The sequence below is a fragment of the Mus caroli genome, chromosome 11 (assembly GCF_900094665.2).
Source record: "Mus caroli chromosome 11, CAROLI_EIJ_v1.1, whole genome shotgun sequence".
Taxonomy (NCBI): domain Eukaryota; kingdom Metazoa; phylum Chordata; class Mammalia; order Rodentia; family Muridae; genus Mus; species Mus caroli.
In genome coordinates this window covers 25433849-25457305 of record NC_034580.1, presented here as the reverse complement: position 1 = coordinate 25457305, position 23457 = coordinate 25433849, and the positions used below count along the sequence as shown (strand labels likewise).

Sequence of the window (23457 nt, the reverse complement as noted above, 5' to 3'; positions counted from 1 at the left end):
AAGCTACTTGAAGTACTTTTGTGATCTTTAACATCTCAGCATTGTCCGTTCTAATGGGTTCTGTCTCTGCAGAAGGTGGTGCTGACTCCTATAGTGAAGAATCTGACTCAGACTTCTCTGATGTTCCAGAACTGGACTCTGATATCGAGCAAGAAACTCAGATCAATTACGATCGCCAGGTCAGTAAGGAGAGAATAAAAGCCTGGACCCCATTAAATTTTAACACTGCCCTGAAAACAGATAGAGCAGAAGAACAGAACAAAAATGCAGCAAAAATAAGAAAAATGTTCATATCTTGACTTTGGATGCAGGTTAACAATAACATTTATTATACTATTAAGTATTTGAGTGAAGGGCTGGAGACACGGCTCCATGGGTAAGAGTACTGGCTACTCTTCCATAGGACCTGGGTTCAACTCCCTGCACCCCCATAGTGACTCACAACCATCTCTAACTCCAGTTCCAGGTGATCCAGTCTCTTCTCCTGCCTCAGCAAGTCCCAGTCATACATGGAGTGCACAGACATGCTTGCAAGCAAAACACATTAATTTACATAGGCATTGGTGGCACAATCCTAGGACTCCAGAGGCAGAGGCAGGCAGATTTCTGTGGATTTGAGACTTGCCTAGTCTATTTATAGTAAGTTCCAAAACAGCCAAGGCTGTCCCAAAGGAAGGAAGGAAGGAAGGAATGGTAGTCTGCTTAAGAGCTGTTATTTTCATTTCTTACTCAACTTAGACAGCCATTATCTGTTTACTTAAAGTAAACCCAACTACAATGTCTCCAGTAAAAACCTACTTCTATTATAAAAATTGGTTAGTTGAATCTAGTTTCCCTTCCTCAAAAATTAATATCATTTTAACAGAAAGCAGTGCTTCAATGGAATCTTGACATAGTACCATATCACAATTGGTAATTGCTGGCATCTGATTCTTCTCCCCTTCATATAGGTATAGTATTTTTATCCTATAAAAAGTAGAAGTATTTGTATAAGTAATGTGTGTTTATAGGTCAATAGGTGAAACAGACTCTACACATGAATATAGAGTGAATAAGATAACAGGTCCCAGATACATAACTGTCAGTGCTGCTCAGGGAGATATACCAGATAGGCCTATGGCTGCTACCAACTAGCAACTCTCTTCATGTGGCTGATACAAATCCAGGCAGGTCAGTTAAGTGGCTTGTCCACTTCCACATGGCTGTTGTTAAGATAATACTGACCTGAACTTCTCTCTATACACTTCTAACATGACTCCGTATAAGCACCGAATTTACTGCTATAGTCATTTCTTCCTAATCCCATGTTGGAAAAGTCTGATTAGTATAAAGACAGTGCAGCTGACAGTTCAGATCAACCTCATAGTTAGATCACTTTGACTGTGAATCGATAAATGTATTATACAGTATAAAGCATTAAAAAGACTTGGAAGGAAACTGTAACAGTGAAAATATTACACAAATACTGAGCACTATTCCCAGGAGAAATGAAGCTTACGTAGACAGCATAAGCTCTGGGAGAGATGCCACTTTGTTTTCTTGAAGGGTTTTTCTTTAACATTGCTAGGAAGCTGGCGCAGCATGGCTAGTGAGACCAGGCCTTGGGCTTGCTTATTATCTGTGACTTATTTTTCAGCGTTTCCACATTGATTTATAATATTCTCAAGTTATTCCTGAGAAGAGACTTTTATTCTGTTTCACTGATGGGAAATTGAGGCCCATGATGCTATAACATATGATCATCTAAGCAGTAGAAATGTCCCAGAATTCAGTGCTCTGAGACAAAGAGTTGATGCATTCAGATGAATAATTATCTTTACATTGGGAAGAGTCGTTCATTACATCTAAGACAGATGAAAAAAACCTGCTGGCTTCCTTTTTGATGGCTCAGACCATGTCCTAAAAGGAAACTTTATTATAGCTATGTTTCTTCATTTTTCAGTAATGTAGTTGATCAAATTGTTGTGGAAATTTTTCTGACACCAGTGCAAGTGGAAGAGAAATGCCATTAAAAAGATAAAGAAATATAAGAATATGTTCTATGGAGGTGTGGTGAGGTATGGGGGAAGGAGGTGTCTCAGGGGGCCCATGTCAAGGCATCCCTTCCCCCTGAGGGACCAGCCACACAACCAACAGTATAGCATAGAATAGAGTTTACGGGCTGGAGAGATGGCTCAGTGGTTAAGAGCACTGACTGCTCTTCCAAAGGTCCTGAGTTCAAATCCCAGCAACCACATGGTGGCTCACAACCACCCATAATGATATCTGCCGTCCTCTTGGTGCATCTGAAGACAGCTACAGTGTACTTAAGATATAATAATAAATAAATATTAAAAAAAAAAAGAATAGAGTTTACTCAGGGCATCGGGAGGGGAGTTAAGAGAGTAGTAGAGGCAGAGAAAGGCAGAGAAAGAGAGTAGGCAAGTAGAGGCCAGCCATAACCACATGGAGAAGGGGGGAAGGGAGTTGGGAGAGGTGAGGAACAAGAGGCAAGGGAGAGAAGAGGAGTAAGAGGAGAGGAGGGGCAAGCAGCCCTTTTTATAGTGGACTAGGCCTACCTGGCTATTGCCAGGTAACTGTGGGGAGGGGCATAGCTGGCTGTTGCCAGGTAACTCTGGGGGTGGAGTTCAGACAGAATCCTAACATTCCCCCATTTTGGTTTAGTTAAAAAAGAAAAAGAAAGAGGTGGTGGTGAAGCAGAAATAGGGTTGTTGTGATATCTGGCTTCTTCATGTTGACATTGGGGCGACGTGTCTCTAGTGAACCTAGAGGAATGGATATGGGAGATGTTTGTCCAGTCTTAGGAGAGTTGTCTAATTCCGTGCTGTCCAGGGTCTGTGGAGCCATCTGAGGATAGGTCAGAAGGAACAAGCAGTAGGAAATGTCTGTGTCTGTGACAGGAGATGGAGCATCTAAAGGTTGCTTCTCTGGAGCTGTCCTGGGTGTAGTAAGTGCCTGGACTTGACAAGATGTTGTAACACATTATTATAGGTAGAGAATAAGGTTAAGTACATTTGAGAGAATGAAAAATTTTTTTCTTAAGATGTACATTGGAAACCCAGAGGAATCACACCCTCTGGGATAGGTTAGGCAGATGTACTTATCTGGATGGAGCCTATTTGGTCCGTGAGAGGCAGATCTGAGTAGATTTCCTGTAGCTTATAAGTTTATAAAAGAGATAACAACATGAGTTAGCAACATGAACAGTCTTTAAGATGAGCCTTTTGGGGAGCAGAAGGAACAAGATTAAAAAGTTGGATCATATAGTGGAATGTTTTATTAGAGTTAGAAAAATTTATAGGAACACAGATAATGCTAGGACAGTGGCACAGCAAGAAGAGGAAATATGAAGCATTTAATTAATGGAAACAGAGTTTAGGTAAGGAGATAGCTGTCTAGCTGTCAGTGTAGTCAGAAGTCTGGGGAATAAACAAAAATCTAGCAGTTACATTATTTAAAAAATGGCAGAGTCCACTAGCCAACAGTTCTGTAGTCTCTATGGTAACTTGGGCCGATTCTGTAGTCTCTATGGTAACTTGGGCAGAGTCAGACCGGCGTTCATGTGCAGAAGATGCAGGGCCTTTTCTCTATGGAAAGGATATGGGTGGCATGAGAAATGACTGACCTTGGTTTAGCTAAGTCATTTGACTCAGAGTATCTAGTTTTCCCGTCTGTGTATTCTAGTGGTTATCATATCACAATTCAGGCAGCATCCTGTAACTTTGTCCACATCTTCTGAGACCTCATGGGAGAGACTTTTGGAAATTCTGTCTGTTATAAATTTAATAATTAACAAAGTTCTGACAAAACTGAGTGCTATATATATTACATATAACTGAATAGAATTTAATGACAGGAGTAAAACTCATATTAAGACAAGACAGGAATGAAAACCTTAGGTAACTTTGGCAGGTTGTGTAGGTAGAGAAAAGTACATTGTTGTATTATCAGAGAGACATATGGCTAGCACCAGAGTAAGAAAGCTGGCAGCAGTGGCATAAGATCGGTCACAGAAAATCAGTTTGTCCAGGTAGGTTCAGCCTATGTCACAAACTGAGCATGCAGGCTGTGAGAACAAGCCAGGGGTGTGGGAGCATGGATAGGTAAATGCTTGGGCATAGGGGACATTTTTAATTTACCGGACTGCTGGCAGTATGTGTGATGATCTCTTAAAATATACATTTGAAGATATTGCAGCACCCACTGGGGAGTTATTAGATTATTTGTACTGGCATCCTGAGAATAATTCAATAACCAAAAATTCTAGCCAGGCTAGTGGCCTAAGCCTTCACTGAGGCCCCCTAGAGGCTACAAGATAAATCCAGGACTTACCAGAAAGGGCCCTACCCTAGGCCTAGGGGTTTTTTTAAATGGCTGCAAAAGCTGGGTGGGTGGGGGAGTTCAAGAGCTGCTTTCAAGGGGTATAGTCACCCAAGGGTCAATGTCCTATCTCATATGTCACCTGAGAAGTTGGTCATAAGGACTGTGGCTGTGAAATGTCAACCCCTTAGCCCCCAGAAAAAAAAAAAAAGCTGGCCAGGCCCTATCTGGGAAATTAGAGTCAGCCCTCCTGCTGACTGGAAAAACTCCTTATCCATCGAATGCCAGTGTGTGTTTGTGAGCTTCCGCAGGCTGGTAGCAGGAAAAATGGAACTGCATGGTTGGTTTGGGCCCATTTGACTTTGTCAAATCTAACAGATGGGAACTCTGGCAGGGTGTAAGGGGCAGGGACCTACTTTTCAGGCTGAGAACCAGGAGCAGAGCTAAGGAGCAGAGGGGAAGGGCAGCAAGTAAAAAGAAAAGAACAGTTAGACAACATTATAACATGACTCCAGCCAGTGCTGTCTGAAATGGCTTTAACATCAGCTTTTACACCATTCTAGGTACTAGCAGAGAATAAGGTCAGTTCTTAATCAAAAACAAAGTGATTAAATAAGGCAAAGAGCTAAGAGATCACACCAGGTAGTAATCAAACAAAGCAATAAACAAAATCCTTCCCCCAGCCCCCAAGTCTGGGGGCTTATCAGGATGACCAGGACAAAAGGGAAGTCACACCTTCCTTGGCTGAGTTTACCCAAATGTGAATATTCTTATCTGAGCCTACTTCCTTGAGCCCAGTGACAAGTACTTGCCAAATTTTTATAAGTGGTACTAAAAGCTCTCTACATTCGTAGGGGGGCAGGAGGGGCAGTAAATAGGGTCAGGCAGGCAGGTAAACCTGTTGAACTAGTCTGCAGCAGGTTGTAAATGAGGGAGGGGGGAAGGGAAAGTCGAATGCTCAGAGCCCTGGTGCTGTTGAGCCAGAGAGCAGTGGTCCAGGCCCGGCCTGAAGTTCTCAGCTGCAAGAAAGAAACTGTCTCTAAGGAGAGGGAAATCTCACCCAAGGGGAAAACTTTTAAAACAAGGGTCAGTGAAAAACTGGATGTCTCCCATCCTCAAGGACACCACAGGGATATCTCCTATCTCGAGAACTCTCCCCGGGACCATAGAGATGGGAAAGGATGGGGGCTTACCAGATCTTGGGCTAGGGAGTTCTCTTGTTGTGGCTGAGATGGGATGTAAACTTGAAGAGATTTTAGGTCTGACTCATGGCACAATGTTATGATTATTAAAAAATAAAGAAATATAAGGATATGCCCTATGGAGGTGTGGTGAGGTATGGAGGAAGGTGGTGTCTCAGCCGACCCATGTCGAGGCATCCCTTCTCCCTGAGGGACCACATTTTATAGAGAGCCAGGCCTACCTGGCTGTTGCCAGGTAACTGTGGGGGTGCAGTCCAAACAGAATCCTAACAACTAGTGGACTCAAACCAGGACAGTTTTGTTGCTGGGTCCAGTTTATATTCTCATTTATATCCTAAAACCACACGCTGGGGCAGACAGACAATCAAGATTTAACAGAAGCAGGAGAACCGCTAAGATGACAGCCAGGGAGAAGGTGAAGGTTGTCTCTGGCGACCGGCGGCCCGACTAGATCCAGCAGCGAGGCTTCCAGCATGGATCTGCACACAGCGGTGTACAATGCGGCGCACGACGGCAAGCTGCCGCTTCTGCAGAAACTGTTGGCCGGCCGTGGGCCTGAGGAGCTGGAGGAGCTGCTGGGTAAGGTGGCCCGCGGTGGCACGCCACTGCTAATCGCAGCGCGCCTTGGACACCTAGACGTGGTGGAGTATCTGGTGGACCACTGCAGCGCCAGCGTGGAGGCGAGCGGCTCCGTGCACTTCGATGGCGAGACCATCGAGGGCGCGACGCCACTCTGGGCAGCGTCAGCCGCGGGTCACCTGGCCGTGGTGCGTAGCCTTCTGCGCCGAGGCGTCTCGGTCAACCGCACCACGTGCACCAACTCCACGCCGCTACGCGCCGCCTGCTTCAACAGCCACCTGTACGTGGTGCGCTACCTGGTGGGCGAGCACAAGGCGGACCTGGAGGTGGCCAATCGCCACGGCCACACGTGCCTTATGATCTCCTGCTACAAGGGCCACCGCGANATCGCGCGCTACCTGCTGGAGCGCGGCGCACAGGTGAACCGGCGCAGCNCCAAGGGNAACACCGCCCTGCACGACTGTGCAGAATCTGGCAGCCTGGAGATCCTACAGCTGCTGCTGGGCTGCCACGCGCGCATGGAGCGCGACGGCTATGGCATGACCCCGCTGCTGGCCGCCAGCGTCACCGGGCACACCAACATCGTGGAGTACCTCATCCAGGAACAGCCNGGCCNNGAGCAGCTCTCAGGGACAGAGCTTCCCGGAGAAGGCTCCTCCCAGGTGGCAGGAAACCACTGNTCCACCCCAGAAGAAGCAGAACCGTATGAGAGCTGCTGCCCTACCAGCCGGGAAGCGGCTGTGGAAGCTTTGGAGCTGCTGGGTGCCACCTATGTGGATAAGAAAAGGGATTTGCTTGGAGCCCTGAAGCACTGGAGAAGGGCGATGGAACTCCGCCACCAGGGTGGAGGCTTCCTCCCTAAGCCGGAGCCCCAGCAACTGGTTCTGGCCTATGACTATTCCAGGGAGGTGACTACACCTCAAGAGTTGGAAGCCCTCATTACAGATCCTGATGAGATGCGGATGCAGGCGCTGCTGATACGGGAGAGGATCTTGGGCCCCTCGCATCCTGACACTTCATACTACATACGGTACCGGGGTGCTGTCTATGCGGACTCCGGGAATTTCGAGCGCTGTATCCGTCTGTGGAAGTATGCCTTGGACATGCAACAAAACCACCTGGAGCCCCTGAGCCCCATGACCGCCAGCAGCTTCCTGTCGTTTGCAGAGCTCTTCTCCTATGTGTTGCAGGACCGCTCGGCCAAGGGCAACCTGGGCATGCAGCTTGACTTTGCCGACCTCGTGGGTGTGCTCAGCAAAGGGGTTCGGGAAGTGGAGCGGGCTCTACAGCTGCCCAAGGAACCTGGTGACTCCGCACAGTTCACCAAAGCCATTGCCATCATCCTCCACCTTCTGTACCTATTGGAGAAGGTGGAGTGCACCCCCAGGCAGGAACACCTCAAGCACCAGACAGTCTACCGCCTGCTCAAGTGTGCCCCTCGCGGCAAGAACGGCTTCACCCCACTACACATGGCAGTGGACAAGGAGACCACCAACGTGGGCCAGTATCATGTGGGCGTCTTCCCATCACTGCAGGTGGTCAAGGTGCTGTTGGACTGCGGAGCAGACCCTGACAGCAGGGATTTCGACAACAACAGCCCACTGCACATCGCTGCCCAGAACAATTGCCCGGCCATCATGGATGCTCTCATCAAAGCTGGGGCCCACATGGATGCCACCAATGCCTTCAAAAAGACTGCCTACGAGCTGCTGGACTCGAAGCTGTTGGCCAAGAGCACCGTGCAGCCCTTCAATTATGTGACACTGCAGTGCCTAGCTGCCCGTGCTCTGGACAGGAACAAGGTCCCTTATAAGGGCTTCATCCCAGAGGAGCTGTAGGCCTTCATCCAGTTGCACTGAGCCTGGCCCAGCTGCTGGTGCCTACTTGGGCCTTACTTCTCCAAGCAGAAGCATCCAGGCCCCTTGGCCTGCTGGAGTGAACCCAGCTGCTGATTCTAAAAGCCTTCAGGGTCACATGGTAGGAAGACGGTCTTTTTTTGTGGAAGTGCAAAAACAAAAACCCAGATGCCTGAGCCTCCCCAGTGGCATGCTTCTGTCTGGGTCTGGAGGCCCCTGCACTGTCCTAGAGTCCTGCAGTGAGCAAAGCTGTCTCCTTCCTGCAGTGGGCACTGACCACCTAGATGTTTGCAGTTGGTTTTTCCTTTTCTAAGCAGATGGGCAGCAGCCTGGAGCCCATGTTTGTGAGGGTTTTTCTGTCTGTTTTCACTGGTTTCTGTTTGTTGGACTTAGTAATGACTGAGTTGGGAGTTGCCAGTATTTTGCAGTGGCCACAGCTGAGAACGGCATGAACTGTGTGTGCAGATCTGTGACCAAGGTCCTGGGAAGCCTCCTCATTTCTGTGCTGATTAGAGAGAGGACTATCCCCCAAGAAAGCCCAGAGGCAGTTGCAAGAGCCACAGCCAGGCAGACACCAGTGCCTCCTGTCCTGCCCTCTGGATGGACAGACAGTTCCCAACCTTGGGATGCAGCTGGAACTGCCAGGCAGATGGCCACCAGGCCACCTGGCCACCAGGTTCACATCTGTGCCACACTTGTCACACTGTCACCTTCATCGCTGAGGACCTGACCCCTCTTGTATTGAGGAGTCCCCAGTATCCCAATAACTTCTGGGGATGGGCTTCTAACCAAGATAGGGGGAGGTGGGGGACTGCCAGCCAGGGCAGCGATGGACCCATGTGGTACTAGCTTGGCCCATGTGAGGCCCTGTGTGCAGCCCCAGAACCACAAAAAGTTACTGAACAGCTAAAAATAAAAAATAAAGATTTAACAGAAGCAAACTCAGCAGCCAGCATGTTAAGGGTAATGGTCTCATCTGTTCCTCCAGGTCATTCTGTTCCAGGCAGCCAGTAAAGTCACACTTGACAAATGTGCAGGACAGGCAGTTCTTAAGTAATCAATAAATCAGCATCTAATAACTGGTCTTTTCTATCTTATTCTACTTCAAGATGAAAATTTTCTTTTCTGAAGATGAGGAATTACTGATAAATTGGGTTTTTTTTTTACATGTGTTAAAGTATTTTTTGAGAAGCAAGCATGAGAAAGGAAAAAACAGATTTAATTTTTTCATGTACATATAAAATGTAGAAAATACTTTTTTAACAGCAGTCCTTGAGTCTTGGTTGAACCCATAGAGTATTTCAGACTCAGATCTATAAAATTCATGAAGCTAGGAAAGACAGGAAACTACAAAGAAAAAAATCTAGAGAGAAAATGACTGAGGAAGCTCCCGTTTTGCAAATATCTGAATCATCAAAGATGTCTTGCCTTATGGAGTTAAATATATTTAATTAATAATTGTTTTCTTTCTTATTTACTAAAACATCAACTTCATTTATTTTATGGATATAATTACTTAAGGAAGCAGTATCAACCAAGGGGGAGAGGAAATTATTTTACATCTCAGGTATTTGAAAGATTTCATGTTAGTTTTGCTCTCTTAGGGAAAGTAATATTTGTCCTAATTACATAAAACCCACACTGTAGCGAAGTAATGCCAAGACACTGTTTAGAAGCCAAAGGGGGCGGGGGGAGGCGGGGGAAGCTATTGGCTAAACATTTTATTGTACTTGTAGGTTTACAAAGAAGATCTACCTCAGCTAAAGCAACAAAGTAAAGAGAAAAACCATGCAGTGCCATTCCTGAAGAGAGAGAAGGCTCCTGAGGATAGCCTGAAACTGCAGTTCATACATGGGTAGGTAGCCTACCCTGGGGACCCTGAGTTTCTTCCTCTGTCCCTGCCAAGCTTGTCATCAATTAGTCTTACTACCAGGCCAAAGAGATCCTTCTTTTAAATGCTCTTCTCTCCAGGTTGTACTCATCCTGGCAGTGAGGTCTCAGCTGGCTCTGTCCAGCATTCCTGGGCAGCACAGATTTGACGTGGTTCCATGCTACTCAGGGCTTTGCCATCACCGTGTCCACACAGTCTACCCCTCCAACCCTGAGCTATGTTTTTCTAGATCCACCCAAGAACAAGGAATTTCTTCAGATACTTTTTTTTTTCATGTGCACAAGACACCTGGGTATTTTCACTGTCAGCTTAAATGGCTGAGAAGAATAGAAATGTATCTGATACGGTGTAAATACCTCGGTCATTTCAATGTGGCCAACAGAACCCAAATGCTGTGCTTCACTCTCACTATTGTCAACTTTGAAAACACAAGGATAACTATTTCTGTTATGATGCTACTTTCCGTCTCATAAATTGTCTAAATATATGTTTTGAAAATCTTCAGGTACTGTCTAATACCATCTGTAAGAAACTGAAGTCTAGGCATGGAAACCAGTGCTCAGTAGGACACATACATGCTCACAGTACACATGTGCAAGTTATATACATATACATTCAAATACTAAGTAAAATGTAAAAAGAAAATAATCTTAAGACAACATGGCTTGTCTAAAATGAGATATATTCAGCATGTAAAATAAAGTTTGGTTTTAGAGATATGGCAGAAATAAAGAAGACTCTCTTACCAAAATGTTTGTACATCTTGATATGATGATTTAAATGCAATGAGTTAAAAGTTCTCAAAACAAGTTAAAAAAATTTTTTTTGAGACAAAGGCTGACTCTGTAGCCCAGACTCGCTTCAAACTTGTAGAATTCTCCTGCCTCAGTATCCTCTGTGCTATGCAATGAGAAAATGCTGTTAGCTATTTGACTCACATATTTCTGTTGGACAGTACTACTGCTAGCCTTTTAAATTCAGTTATTACTAAAAAACTGAGCAAATCAAATATTTATACTACATATTGATGTAATTGTTAAGAACAGAAAACTTTATTTGGACATTATTTGAGTAAGATGATGGGTATGTATGTAGGTCAGAGAGCAACATAGCTGTCTTCCTCAGCCACTTTCCACATTTGTGGCTCTCAACCTTCCTAATGCTGCAACCCTTTAATAAGATTCCTCAAATTATGGAGACCCCGAGCCATAAAATTATTTCACTGTCACTTCATAGCTATAATTTTGCTACTGTTAGGAATCATAATGAGAATATTTTTCTGAGAATATTTTTTGAAGATAGAGGTTTCTTAAAGTGGTTACAACCCACAGGCTGAGAACTGCTGCTCCACATTATGTTTTGAAGAAGAGTCTCTTACTGAACCTGAAGTTTACTCCATGGCTGCACTGGCTGGCAGTGTCTGTGACCCGTGCCTGGGGTTCAAGCAGTGAGGACTGACCACAGCACATAACTTCTTACATGGGTGCTAGAATCCAAACTGAGGAACTCATGCTTAAACAGCAAACATTAACTGATGGAGCCATCTTTCCAGCCCATTACAGCTTCTCAGTTCAGATATATGGATATATGTTATTTACGGATAAAATGTGGCAGCATTTAGCACTGAATCTAGTCCTACTTTTCAGCTATTTTTAAAAGATAAAGGCATTAAACTAATTTTCATAAATAACTAGGAAAACACAAAATACAAATGTTTTCCAGTTCTCTAAACTCTTCCTATCTTATAGGCTAAAAATAACATTTTGATTTTGATATCATAAAAATGCTAATTTGTTGATATTATTAATTGATATTATTCAATACAGTGTCTGTTTAAATCTGTTAAACAAAGACTTAGCACAAGGTTTACAAAAGGATGCACTGTCCCAGTAGTGAAGACTATTCACCAGTTACTGACATTTCATCCCATCACTTACTCAGGAGGCAGAGGCAGACAGAGCTCTACAAATGTGAGGCCAGTCTATGTAGTTAAGTTCTAGAACATACAGAGCTACATAGTGAGAAAGAAATCAAAGAGTAATTCCTAAGAAAAGAAAAACAAAACAAAACAAAACAGCTATTCAGTTGTATTTGGAATTGTTTGTTTTGGCACCCCGAAGGTACCATGCCCCAAAGTAACATAGTAGGTAGAATATGGCAAAGGAGAGCTGGAGTCTCACTCTCTACATGTCACAAGGATTGGATTGCTGAGTTGTTGGCTTGGTTTGAAACAGTCTCATATAGCCCAGTCTGAGGATGACCTTCGGATTTTTCTACCTCTTGCTCCCAAGTGCTAGGACTGAAGGTGTACATTGCTAACTCCTGAACAAGGATTGCTTTTGGCAAAGAACATAGATAGTAGTTGAAGGTCTGCAAGTAGATTCTGTGACAATAATCAGTCTCCATGTGCCTCCACTTACACAGTTTACATCAATACAGTTGCTTTGCCTCAACAATTCCTGCTCTATTCATGTGCTGTTCCTTCAACCACTGTGCCTCTTGGACCTGTGCTTCAGTTACAGAGGCTATGACTGTAGAAACAATCTGTTCTACACACAAGCTGGAGAAGTGGTGTACCACATTGCTGCAGTTGCTGTGGTATACAACCGGCAACAACACGCCCAGAGGCTATACCTGGGGCATGATGATGATATTCTCAGCCTGACCATCCATCCGGTGAAGGACTATGTAGCCACTGGACAGGTATGTGTCTCTCCTCAATGATGAAAACCTAGCAAAGAGAAAGGGTATTTAGTTTCTAATCCAGTTTACCTGAAATAGAAAAAATATCTTTGGTAGGAACAAGCATAAGACATGAAGGTTCTGAGAACACAGAGTAGGCAGGGGCAGGGCAAAGGCCATGACAGAATAACTACAAAGCATACACTTAAAGAGATGCCTTCAAAAATCCCTTAACAGGGAGCCATGTGCAGGACAAGAATCTGCCAAAACCCAACTCGCAGTCACAATGAGCTTCTTAGAAACTTTAATCCTGTTTCTTCATTTGGAAAATACTGGGCCAGACCAGGTTATTTCCAGGGATCTTCCTAGCTTAATAACATATGCTGCTTTATTTCTGAGTTGTGTTTGGCCCTAAGAAGCCATGCTGTTCTCATTGCCATGGGAGCATGATTAACAGTATTCATCCTGTTATATAGGTTGGAAGAGATGCTGCTGTTCATGTGTGGGACACTCAGACTCTAAAATGTTTGTCATTACTGAAAGGGCACCATCAGAGAGGAGTGTGTGCTCTGGACTTTTCAGGTAAGTTTTCACTCGTATCATAATATATGAGTCTGTGGCGGATTAAAAACAAACCAACAGCCTCCTACTCATTTGAGTTCTGTTTCTGATGAGGTAAGCTCTTTGCATGCCACCTCCCATGAGTCTGGAAGCCACATGTGAATACCTCACCAAGAGAATGTGGCCTTTAGTTTGCACATCCTTCCTTGTCACTTTTTTTTCCAATAATTTATTTTTTTACTAACTTTATATGCCAAAAGAAGAATTCCCACCTCTCCTCCCAGTCCTACCCTTACAAATCCCTCCCACCATTACCCCTCCCCTTCTCAGAGAAGGGGAAGCCCCCTTGGGTACCATCTCACCCTGAACATCTAGTTCCATCAGGACTAGGCACATCCTCTCCCACTAAGGCCCAACCAGGCTGTCCAGGTAGAGGGAAAGGGGATCCAAAGGCAGGGAATAGAGACTGAGACAATCCTTGCTCCACTGATTGGAATCATATGAAGACCAAGCTATACATCTGCCACAAATAAGTAGGGGGCCTAGGTTCAGCCCCTGAATCTCTTTGGTTGGTGGTTCAGTCTCTGTGAATCCCCTGGGCCCAGGTTAGGTGTTCTTATAGTGTCCTTGATCCCTCTGCCTCCCTCAATCCTCCCCATCCCCAACCCTTCCACAGGATACCTTGAGCTCTGCCTGATCTTTAGCTATAGGTCTCTGCATCTGTTTCCATCTGCTGCTGGATGAAGTCTTTCGGGAGATAGTTATGCTAGGCTCCTGTCTGCAAGCATAGCAGAGTATCATTACTAGTGTCAGAGCTTGGCTCTCTCAAGTGGGATAGGTCTCGTTGGGACAGTCATTGGTTGGCTTCATTGTTATCTCTGCACATCTTGTAGGCAGCACGGTTTTTTAGGTTGAAGATTTTGTGGGTGGGTTGATATCCTGTTCCTCCATTGGAAGTCCTGTAGCTATAGGAGGTGGTCACTTCAGTCTCCATATCCCCAGCTGCTAGGAGTCTCAGCTAGGGTCACCCCTACAGACTCCCCATGGCCTCCCCTGTCCCAGGCCTCCAGCTAGTCTCAGAAATGCCCCCCCCCCAATTTCCATTCTCACTCTCAGCCCTCTCCCACCCTACCCTCTTTCTGCACCTGATTGCCACCCAGTAGCCCTCTCACCCCCTCTCCCACCAAGTTCCTCACTCCATCTACCTCTGATGACTATTTTGTTTCCCTTTCTGAGTGAAAACCACACATCCTTTCTTGGGCCTTCTTTATTACTCCGTTTCTTTGGGTCTGTGGATTATAGCTTTGTTATCCTGCACTTTATGGCTAATGTCCACTTATAAGTGAGCACATACCATGTGTGTCTTTCTGGGTCTGAGTTACCTCACTCAGAATGATATTGTCAAGTTTCAATACTCTCCTAAGTCATCGCCTGGAGTTCATATGAAGCTCTGCATCTGCTTGAGTGATTTTGAAGTCAGAAACAGCAGTTGCTATAGAAAGTTATGCAAGCATCTTGCGGTGATGAAAAACATCACATTTAAGCCAGACATGTTGATTTTCACCTCTAACTACAGCCATTATGAGGCCTAGACAGGAAGGGACTGGAAGCAAGACAGCACTATACAGTGAGTTCCAGGCCAGCCTGGAACATGATGTGGGACCCTATTTAGAAAACAAAAATGAGATCAGTTCCACAGTTTGTCTCCAAATGAGTAGCGGTGCATTGCTTCTGGGCTTACACTATAAAGGGCTAGAAAGAGGCCTACATATCTGCAAAGTGCCACTTTATAAAATTGGTTGGAAACAAATTTTCTATTTGGAAAGAAGAATTTCCAAATTAAACTGTGAACTCAACACTATAAGAATACTACTTGTAAAAAAAAAAAAAAAAAAAAAAAAAAAAACTACTTGTAGATGCTGCTGTCTTTAGAGTAAATTTGCTTGAAGCTAGATTTATGTAGGGAAAGTCCATCACAGGGGCTAGAGAGATGTCTCCATAGTTAAGAGCACTGGCTGTTATTTTGGAGGACTACGGTTCAATTCCTTGCACCCACATGGCAGCTCATAGCTCTGTCTGTAACTCCAGTTCCATTGGATCCAACCCTTTTCTGGCCTTCACTGGTACCAGGCATGCACATGGTGTGCATAAACACATAGGGACAACAGACCTCACACATACAATAAAGAAATGTTTTTTAAAGGAAGTATTATAGATGCTACTACCTAGGCAATTTTAAACATTTCATTGTAGAAATTGGTAACAAAACAAATCCTAAGCTTTTAAAGTAAAATTGATTGTATAATTTCCTTTTTCTAAGTAGCCTTCAAGTGTTTCAAATGTGTAATAGTGGTAACTAGATTCTAAGACTGTACAATCTCTTCCTGTTGTCCCTCCCTGTCTGTCCATCACTCACATCATCTCCCCTGGTCATGCTGCTTTAATGCTCTGGACCATGCCTCACTCTTAGAGACCTTGGCAGCTACAGTAAACAGAGAAAATGGAAGGTAGGAAAGAGAGGGAGGGAAAGGAAGAGGGAGAGAATGAGTGAACATGTGTCAGACAGTCAGTGGTGCTGGGCTGGGTTTTTTTAAAGAATATATTAATGCTGCACTCAGTCCATCCTGATCAGTTCTGGAATCTTCTGGAAGCACAGTTGTCATCTCTATCATAGATTCCCTTGAGTTAGTTGACTTAGGGCTGTACCTTTGGATGGAAGTTGATAACATTAGCTTTTCTTGGCAACATTTCACCCACTAGCCCTTCATGCTTCCTCACCCCTAACTGCAGTGTGCTTCTGTTTCTCTCTGCTCATGTGCTTTATTCAGGGTGTCCATGTGTCAGGTCAAGTCTTGAGGAGCGAGATAGGCTGCTTCTCCTCCATCCTGCCTGGCAGAGATAATGTGCCTCTCCTATCTCCTGCAGCTCACTGTTGAGAGCTTCCATGGAACCTGTCAGGGGCCATGCATTGCCATTACTTGTGCCAGCATCTCTGTATCCCACACAGACTGTGGGTTAGGGTGTTGAGGAGAGCCCATCTCTCTCTCCCACAGTATATGTGCTGTAGGTAGAGAATTTACTTTAAAGTATTATGGATGAATGAACACACAGGTTTTACTTAATGAGCTTTGTTCTGCTTCACATTGCAAATTATGTTTGGGAGAAAATTGTCTGTTTTCTTAGCAACTCCAAGATAAGGCACTATTTTCTTTTATTAAATTTCAGATTGTCACATACAACAAACTACATGAATCTGAATTGCTATGGCATATCTAAAAGTTTTTCACTAGTTCCTGAAATTATTGAACTAGTAGAAACAATGGTGAACAGTTTATTATTAAGCCAGTAGACTTGAGTGACAAGAGGAGGCATGCAGTACAAGGAGAGACCACTCAACAGCACACCTGCCTGTTGTATGTTCAGCTTACACCTCAGTTCACAGCGCATGCAAAGCCTTGGGCTTCCAGAAGAGTTTTGTGCAGATTTAAAATGCATGCCATGTATCCTTGACGAAATAGCAAGATCTAAAAGAAATGAAATTGTTAGTTCCTGTATTGCTCTTTCTCAGACTCCTATGAATATCCTCATTTTTTTTCTTTTTCACCCATAGCCGACTACTCAAATGCTGAACCACCTCTGTCTTAAAATTGACTTTACCCACAGATACGTAAGCATATATTGCTTTATAATAATTTAAACACTTTATTTTAAAAGTTTTCTTACATATTACATATAATAAATATTATATACTAAATATATTCTCCCTGCCCCATTTCTCATCCTCGCCTTTTAGGTCCATCTCTTTGTTCCCCTAGACAATTATACTTCAGTTTCCATTTAATACATATTATAACATATAAATACATGAATATGTCTGTAAACTCTAAGAACCACAAAGGAGAAAAACCAAATATTCGTCTTTTTGCAATTGACTTAATTTGCTGTCTATGATAATATCCAGTTCCATGCATTTTCCTGCAGACATTCTTCATTATTGCTGAAAATTTGCATGGCATTTATAAACCACAGTTTCTTATCCATCCCTTTGTTCCTGGACGCCTAGGCTAGTACCATAACTGCTGTGCATAGAACTGCAGTAAACATGAGATGTGCAAGTGTCTCTGAGTCGGGAAAAGGCAAAGGAGGATTATAGCTCATAGATATACTTCTAGATTTTCTTTTCCTTGTGAGAAACATTCACACTGATTTCCATGGAAGAAACATAAGTAACTGCTTTAGAAGGTTAGCAATGCCCTTATTAACATAGTGAAATAAATCTAGTAAAGCTTAGAAGTTCATAGGATTAGGAGAATCCCATATATCTTTGGTTTTGGTGACATTGAAGATTGATTCAATAAGTGTAGCAAGCAGTTTTACAGTGTTTTATAAAATTTATACCTTAAATTATCAATCATGTAAACTATTAGTATCTCTCAAGTTGGACAAAAATAAGGTAAAGATAATGTCTACAACCAGTTTCCTATGAAAATATGAAATGTATGCTAGCATATAAAGGAAACAGTAATACAACTAGAATTTAATAATTGTTCTACTACCATTATGGGGTAAGGAAACCAGACTCTTAAGGGGGAGGTATGGAAGATGATTCTGTCAATGATCTTCATCCCCTGCCCATGTTTCAAGAAATGTCTTTGTTTCTGTTAGAACAATCACAAGAATAGATGAGTTGAAGCCCTTTTGTTACGTAACTGTTATGATTCTTGTTCTCATACCAGCCCACTTTATGTTTCCAAGACAACTTGTTCTATGAGTTCTAGGGTGTGAAGTACTTCGTTTTAACTGTCCCCATTTCCCAGATAACAACCACTAAAGAAGAACCCTGGGAAATTGCATTTTGTCTTTGAAGTTAAGTATAGTGTTGGTCTGTGAGTGGCTAGGGAGGAATGTAGTTGGTGGCTTTAGAGAACACCTGAGGACTATTCAGGAATTTTCACTGGGATCTGTTATGAGTGGTTGAGCACCACAAATGGTTGCCTCCAGATGAATAGGAAAAATGATTAACCCCTGTCTTAGTCAGTGTTTCTATTCCTGCACAAACATCATTACCAAGAAATAAGTTGGGGAGGAAAGGGTTTATTTGGCTTACACTTCCATACTGCTGTTCATCACCAAGGAAGTCAGGACTGGAACTCAAGCAGGTCAGAGAGCAAGAGCTGATGCAGAGGCCATGGAGGGATGTTCCTTACTGGCTTGCTCAGCCCGCTCTCTTATAGAACCAAGACTACCAGCCCAGAGATGGTCCCACCCACAAGGGGCCTTTCCCCCTTGATCACTAATTGAGAAAATGCCTTACAGTTGGATCTCATGGAAGCATTTCCTCAACTGAAGTTCCTTTCTCTGTAATAACCCCAGCTGTGTCAAGTTGACACAAAAATAGCCAGTACAACCCCTGTGGTTCTTATATGGAAAAATTTTGGGGTTAATTTCTATGGCTAGTACAGTGTTATAATGATGTAAGTGTAGGCTGAGCCTCTGTTCTGCTTCAGTAAGAACTGGGTAGGTTGGTGACATCCCACAAGAACTCAGGTCTCCTGGCAGGTCTCTTGGGAATACTCCATTCTTGGTCTTTAGTTCTGTCCCTACTTTTCACTAGTGAAATGACAAGTGTGAACCACCTGCGTAGCATCCGGGATAGCACCCTGTGTGCTTGCTTACTCTCTCCTCCCTACACCCGCCAATAACTGCAGCTGCCCCTCCCATCCTACAGTTTAAATGTGGAGAGGCAAGTGATACCAAGAGGCCACAAAATGGATCAGGCTCCCATGAGCAGAAAGCCTGGCTCGGAGTGACTGGCTAACTGGATGTAGCAAAAGAAAAAAGGGTCTTTTGCAAATTAAGTGGCTTGCTTCACACAGCTGTTGAGCTGCCCCTCTTCTGCCATGTAACCAGGGTGCTGACATGATATGAACAGGTGACCGGAGCCACTAGGTGGACTCATGGCACAATGAGTAATGTGATTGGCAGCCCCAGCTATGTGCCCCACATAACCTGTCTCAACTCCTTGTAGGGGTCTCATGGGAACCTGCCAATAGTACTTTGCATTTTATTAGAAAAACAAGCTGTGGTGAGCATATAAAGCAGGCCAGAGTGAAAACAAGACAACACATAAATAGTTATACAATGGGGGATAAATCAGTGTATTCTCACTGCTGCTCTAAAGGAAACAAAGACGTGTCTGTAGACATTGGCAAGGAACGCATTTACATTTTCTCATTCAACTGAGCAGCACTCTTTAAATTACAGTTGTTTGTGTCCTCGTGTGTATACCATGACACACATGTGGAGGTCAAAGAACAATTATTGGGAGTCAGTTCTCTCCTTTCACCGTGTAAGTCCTAGGGTGGAACTTGGGTTTCAAGGCTTAGTGGCAAGACCTTTACTGCCAGAGCCCTCTCTTTGAATTTATTATTACTCCTAGAGAGAATGGGAACCATTTTTGTTTTGTGACAGTGCAATGAAATTGCTTCCATGTGGCAGAGAAAAATCAATTCGGAAACATTCAGCTTAATACTTTCTACCTTAAATGTCAGCCACGTAGTGTTTAAAGCTTCATGGAATGGTGCTGATTTCTAGAGCACATCAGATATTGACTGCTAAGGAAACCTGTGTGCCTTCAATGAGTCCTGAATAGGAAGACTGACTTCTAATTGTCTGAATAAGGTTTTTTTTTTTCCTTTTTCTAATTTGCCCTTTACTGTTGACATTAACTGCCTTAGAACTATTTTTAGACTATGTCACAACCATCCATAATTAATTCACACTGTGCCTATAAAGACTGAAAAGGACTTAGACTATAAGAATAGGAGAAAAGAACCGACTCACAAGGGACTATAAACAACAGATTTTCAAAGGTAAGGTCAAGTCTCTACAGGGAAAATGGAAACTGGGGGAAAAAATTAAAAGATCCCAATTTTATTTCTAAATAGTATGTTTTACAGAAATAGCTTATCTCTGCAGTTCTCAAGAAAACTCCATCCCAGAAAAGCATATACTATTGTTGGGGTAGAGAGGTCACATAACTGTGAGGGTGAGATGGGAAGCTCAGAGAAACTCTAAAAAAGAGCCCCCAGAACCCCCCCAAATCTATCTGTCTACATTCAGAGCTTCTTCAGAAGATGGGAATTGTAAAAACTGACACTTTAAATGTATGGATCTCACATGCCAAGGTCATATTGACATATCAAGACCGCACTCTTGACAGCCTAAGCTTTAGCATGAGTTGATGCATATTTCTGCACTGTTTTCTAAGACACTGATAGTGTTTAAATGTAGTCATATAACAGTATAGTTCCTCTCTTTCTATTTGGACTACCCATAGGTACCTCTTTATCATCCTCATTCTCCTTCACCAGACTACCAACATGGATCCAAACACAGCTCAGTGTCCGGTTACAAGACAGGATGTGCTTACTCTGGACCTTAAAAGAATGTATGATCTGAAGGGAGAGGAAAAAAACACCAAAAATAAAGTTGCCAAATACTAGAGTTCATTAGCTCAGACACCAAGAAATAAAAAAGGAATGACGGAGTGGGTAGAGAATAGGAGGTGTCTGCTCCAAAATTAAAGCTATAAGAGTAAGGGCGTGAATTACTGGGGTATAGTGATCAGTCCTTTAGCACATTGTCAATGCCTTCAGGTAATATATTCACCTTACATCTTTACAACCTTGCAGCAGCTCTCCCTGGTGGCTGAGGTGGGAATATCCACATCGTTAAGGTGAATTCCACTTTTCCTGACCCTGCATCCAGACCAGTGGGAACGGAGTATCATTCTCATTTGCTTAGAATAAGCATTCCCATCTGCACAAATAAAGCCACTCAAACTTTGGACACTGGTTGGCACTTGAATTTGGGTTGCCAAAAATTGAGCATGTAAAAATTCAAGAGGCTCAAGTAGATTTGAAGTTTTGATAAGAATTTTTTTTGATGTAAGTCCGTGCAATATAAATATGCAAAGCCGATTCAGAGACTGCATGAGACATATTAGATAATTTTCATTGCTTCTCTGAAATTCTACTTTCATAAACCTTCCTCTCCCTTGCCCTAGTTTGAGGTCTGTCCCTGATTAACTGATGCAGAAGACACTGAATCACCCATCTCCTAGCAACTGCACAGTGGTGGGAGGAAGTGGGTGCTGCCCTGTGACGCTGCTCCTTTGAATCCAGCCTTGCAAGGAGACACTAAGGAAATGCTTATTGATTGTGCCTCCTCTTCCATCTTGAAGGAGAAATGAATATTAACTATATTCATTTCTAATTTTATTTATATTAACTACATTTAGAACATAAAAACAGCCTAAATGTCAAAATTGTAGCAATTATTGGCAATACAATATTTAATGATAAAGTTATATTATGATAGCATTATTAATAATATTTCACAATACAATACAATAGGTAAGAAAAGATTAGCGGATAGTTTGGTCAGTGTGGCTTTGCTTTTGTTTCTCAAAAGGGATTCGTGTGGAGAAAAAGACAAGTAGGTTGACATCAAATGTGGGACTACAAGAGATTTGGAAGAACAGATGTATGTATGTGTCCATGCGCATGTGTGTGCATGTACATGTGTGTACAATTATGTAATTTTGTATGTGTGTCATTTTTAGGCTCAAACACAGGGCCATATACCTGTCAGGCAAGCTCTTCACTAATGAGCCATTTTCTCAGCTTAAAATTTTCTTCATCAATATTTTTTAAATGTCTATAATAAACACTTTTCCTTTGAATTGGAGAAATAAGAAATAAAAACCTTTCAGTTGTGAGGTCGTTTCCTTTGTAAGAACAGCTGAAGCTCACCCTTTGTAAGAACATCTGAAGGTGCATTTTATTTCTGTAATGCCATAGCTTGAGAATTAAACCAAAGTTTGGCTTTTTAGAATGTTTAGAGTTGAAAATAGCCAGATTCTCACAGTCACACACACATTTCAGAGTCACACGGCTAAATTTACTCGCTTCCAGTACATTTCCTAAGATTTGTCTGTCACAAAGGCTCAGGTTGCTTCTTTGAGAGGCCCCATCAACTGTCTCCCGTTGGAAGTCCGGTGGGTAGCTGACCTCACTCGCCAGGGTGTGAATTCAGAACCTTTTCTATTGTTACTCACACAGTTTACTCTGTGTCAAATGTATTTGAGCCTAAAGAGTATTGCAGAATTTCTTGTTCCTCTTTGCAGTATATAAAATGCTTCAGGTTTTCACCAGAGAAATGGCCTGTTTGACATTTGTGTTGTTTTTATACAGCTGACGGAAAATGTCTCGTGTCGGTTGGTTTAGACGATTTTCACAGTGTTGTGTTTTGGGACTGGAAAAAGGGAGAAAAGATAGCCACAACCAGGTAAGAATCGCAGAATGGTCAGGAAACCCTGTCCATAGCTCCCCTTGGGGAAGGTCAACACTTTGCATTTTCTGCTTGGAGTTCATCTTCAAAGTCAGATGAAATTCACATAGAAACTTAACATGTTAGTGAACACATACTGCTCCCTTTCACAGTGCCAAGACTGCTTTAAATGTGGGTGGTGAGAAATTAGAACATTCTAGAATGTCCTCCCAAGCAGCTCTTCATCATCTCTTTCTGTAATGCTTCCATTATCTCTATGAAAGCTTTTTCCCCCCAGCAGCAGAAAAATGTGTACCTCATCTCTTGTTTCTCTCTCTTAGCAGCTGGGAAGGATTGTCAATGTCACTGGAGTCAGAAGGTCCATTTGTCATGAGGTTGTGGTCTGCTGGAAATGAAGCCCTATCGAGTGCATCTGCTGCTCAGTTTCAGAGCAGGCAAATTGTTTCCCTAATCTCCACACCCTATAAATAGACTCTCAAGACCAACTGCTGTTTATAGCCCATCTGTCCTCCCTTACCCCAGCTTCTCTTTCTGCCTTCTCAGCACTAAGTCTGAACATGTCTCAACTCACAGCTAGCTGGGCCAAGTGCAAGGCCCGGTCAGAGGTCAGGACCACTGATACCCACAGTCTGGGAAGTTAGCTTGTTGCCCAGGCACAGTTTCATACCCTCTCTGTGAGCTATGACCTACATCCTGTCTGTGTTGCAATATCAATGTTAATGGCCTTGGACTCTAATATTCGCTTTTTGAATAAATACTGTCTACTACAGTGTTACATGGGATCAAAAGATTACAGTAATTGATTGTAATGAATGAAGATCTACAAACTGCTGGAGATAGAACAGAGTTGTGGCTGGAGTCTTGACTACTGCAGCTGACCTTAGGAAAAGAGCTGTTCTGAGATGGCTGTCGAAAGGCAATTCTTGGCAGCAGTAACACTAGCAGCTCCACCTGCCTGCTTCTCTCTCCCTCTCCCTCTCCCTCTCCCTCTCCCTCTCCCTCTCCCTCTCCC

General features: G+C 43.4%; 2 protein-coding genes across 3 annotated transcripts in view; both read left to right on the top strand.

Annotated features, from left to right (window-relative positions):
• Positions 1 to 23457, top strand: part of Eml6 (EMAP like 6) — a 272708-nt gene that overhangs the window by 182075 nt on the left and 67176 nt on the right. The window contains exons 13-17 of the mRNA XM_029483123.1: positions 73 to 179; positions 9694 to 9812; positions 12365 to 12551; positions 13007 to 13112; positions 22349 to 22442. Coding sequence (XP_029338983.1) covers positions 73 to 179; positions 9694 to 9812; positions 12365 to 12551; positions 13007 to 13112; positions 22349 to 22442 — 613 coding nt within the window. The remainder of the gene's footprint in view (positions 1 to 72; positions 180 to 9693; positions 9813 to 12364; positions 12552 to 13006; positions 13113 to 22348; positions 22443 to 23457) is intronic.
• On the top strand, positions 5931 to 8859 carry LOC110304438 (protein fem-1 homolog A-A). Of its 2 annotated transcripts, XM_021175837.2 has the most exons (2): positions 5931 to 6708; positions 6814 to 8859. In XM_021175837.2, the coding sequence occupies exons 1-2, from the start codon at positions 5996 to 5998 to the stop codon at positions 7937 to 7939; spliced, it is 1839 nt and encodes a 612-aa protein (XP_021031496.1). In that variant the 5' UTR covers positions 5931 to 5995; the 3' UTR covers positions 7940 to 8859. The 2 variants fall into 2 exon arrangements, with proteins under 2 accessions (XP_021031496.1, XP_021031495.1); XM_021175836.2 differs by having other exon boundaries at positions 5934 to 8859.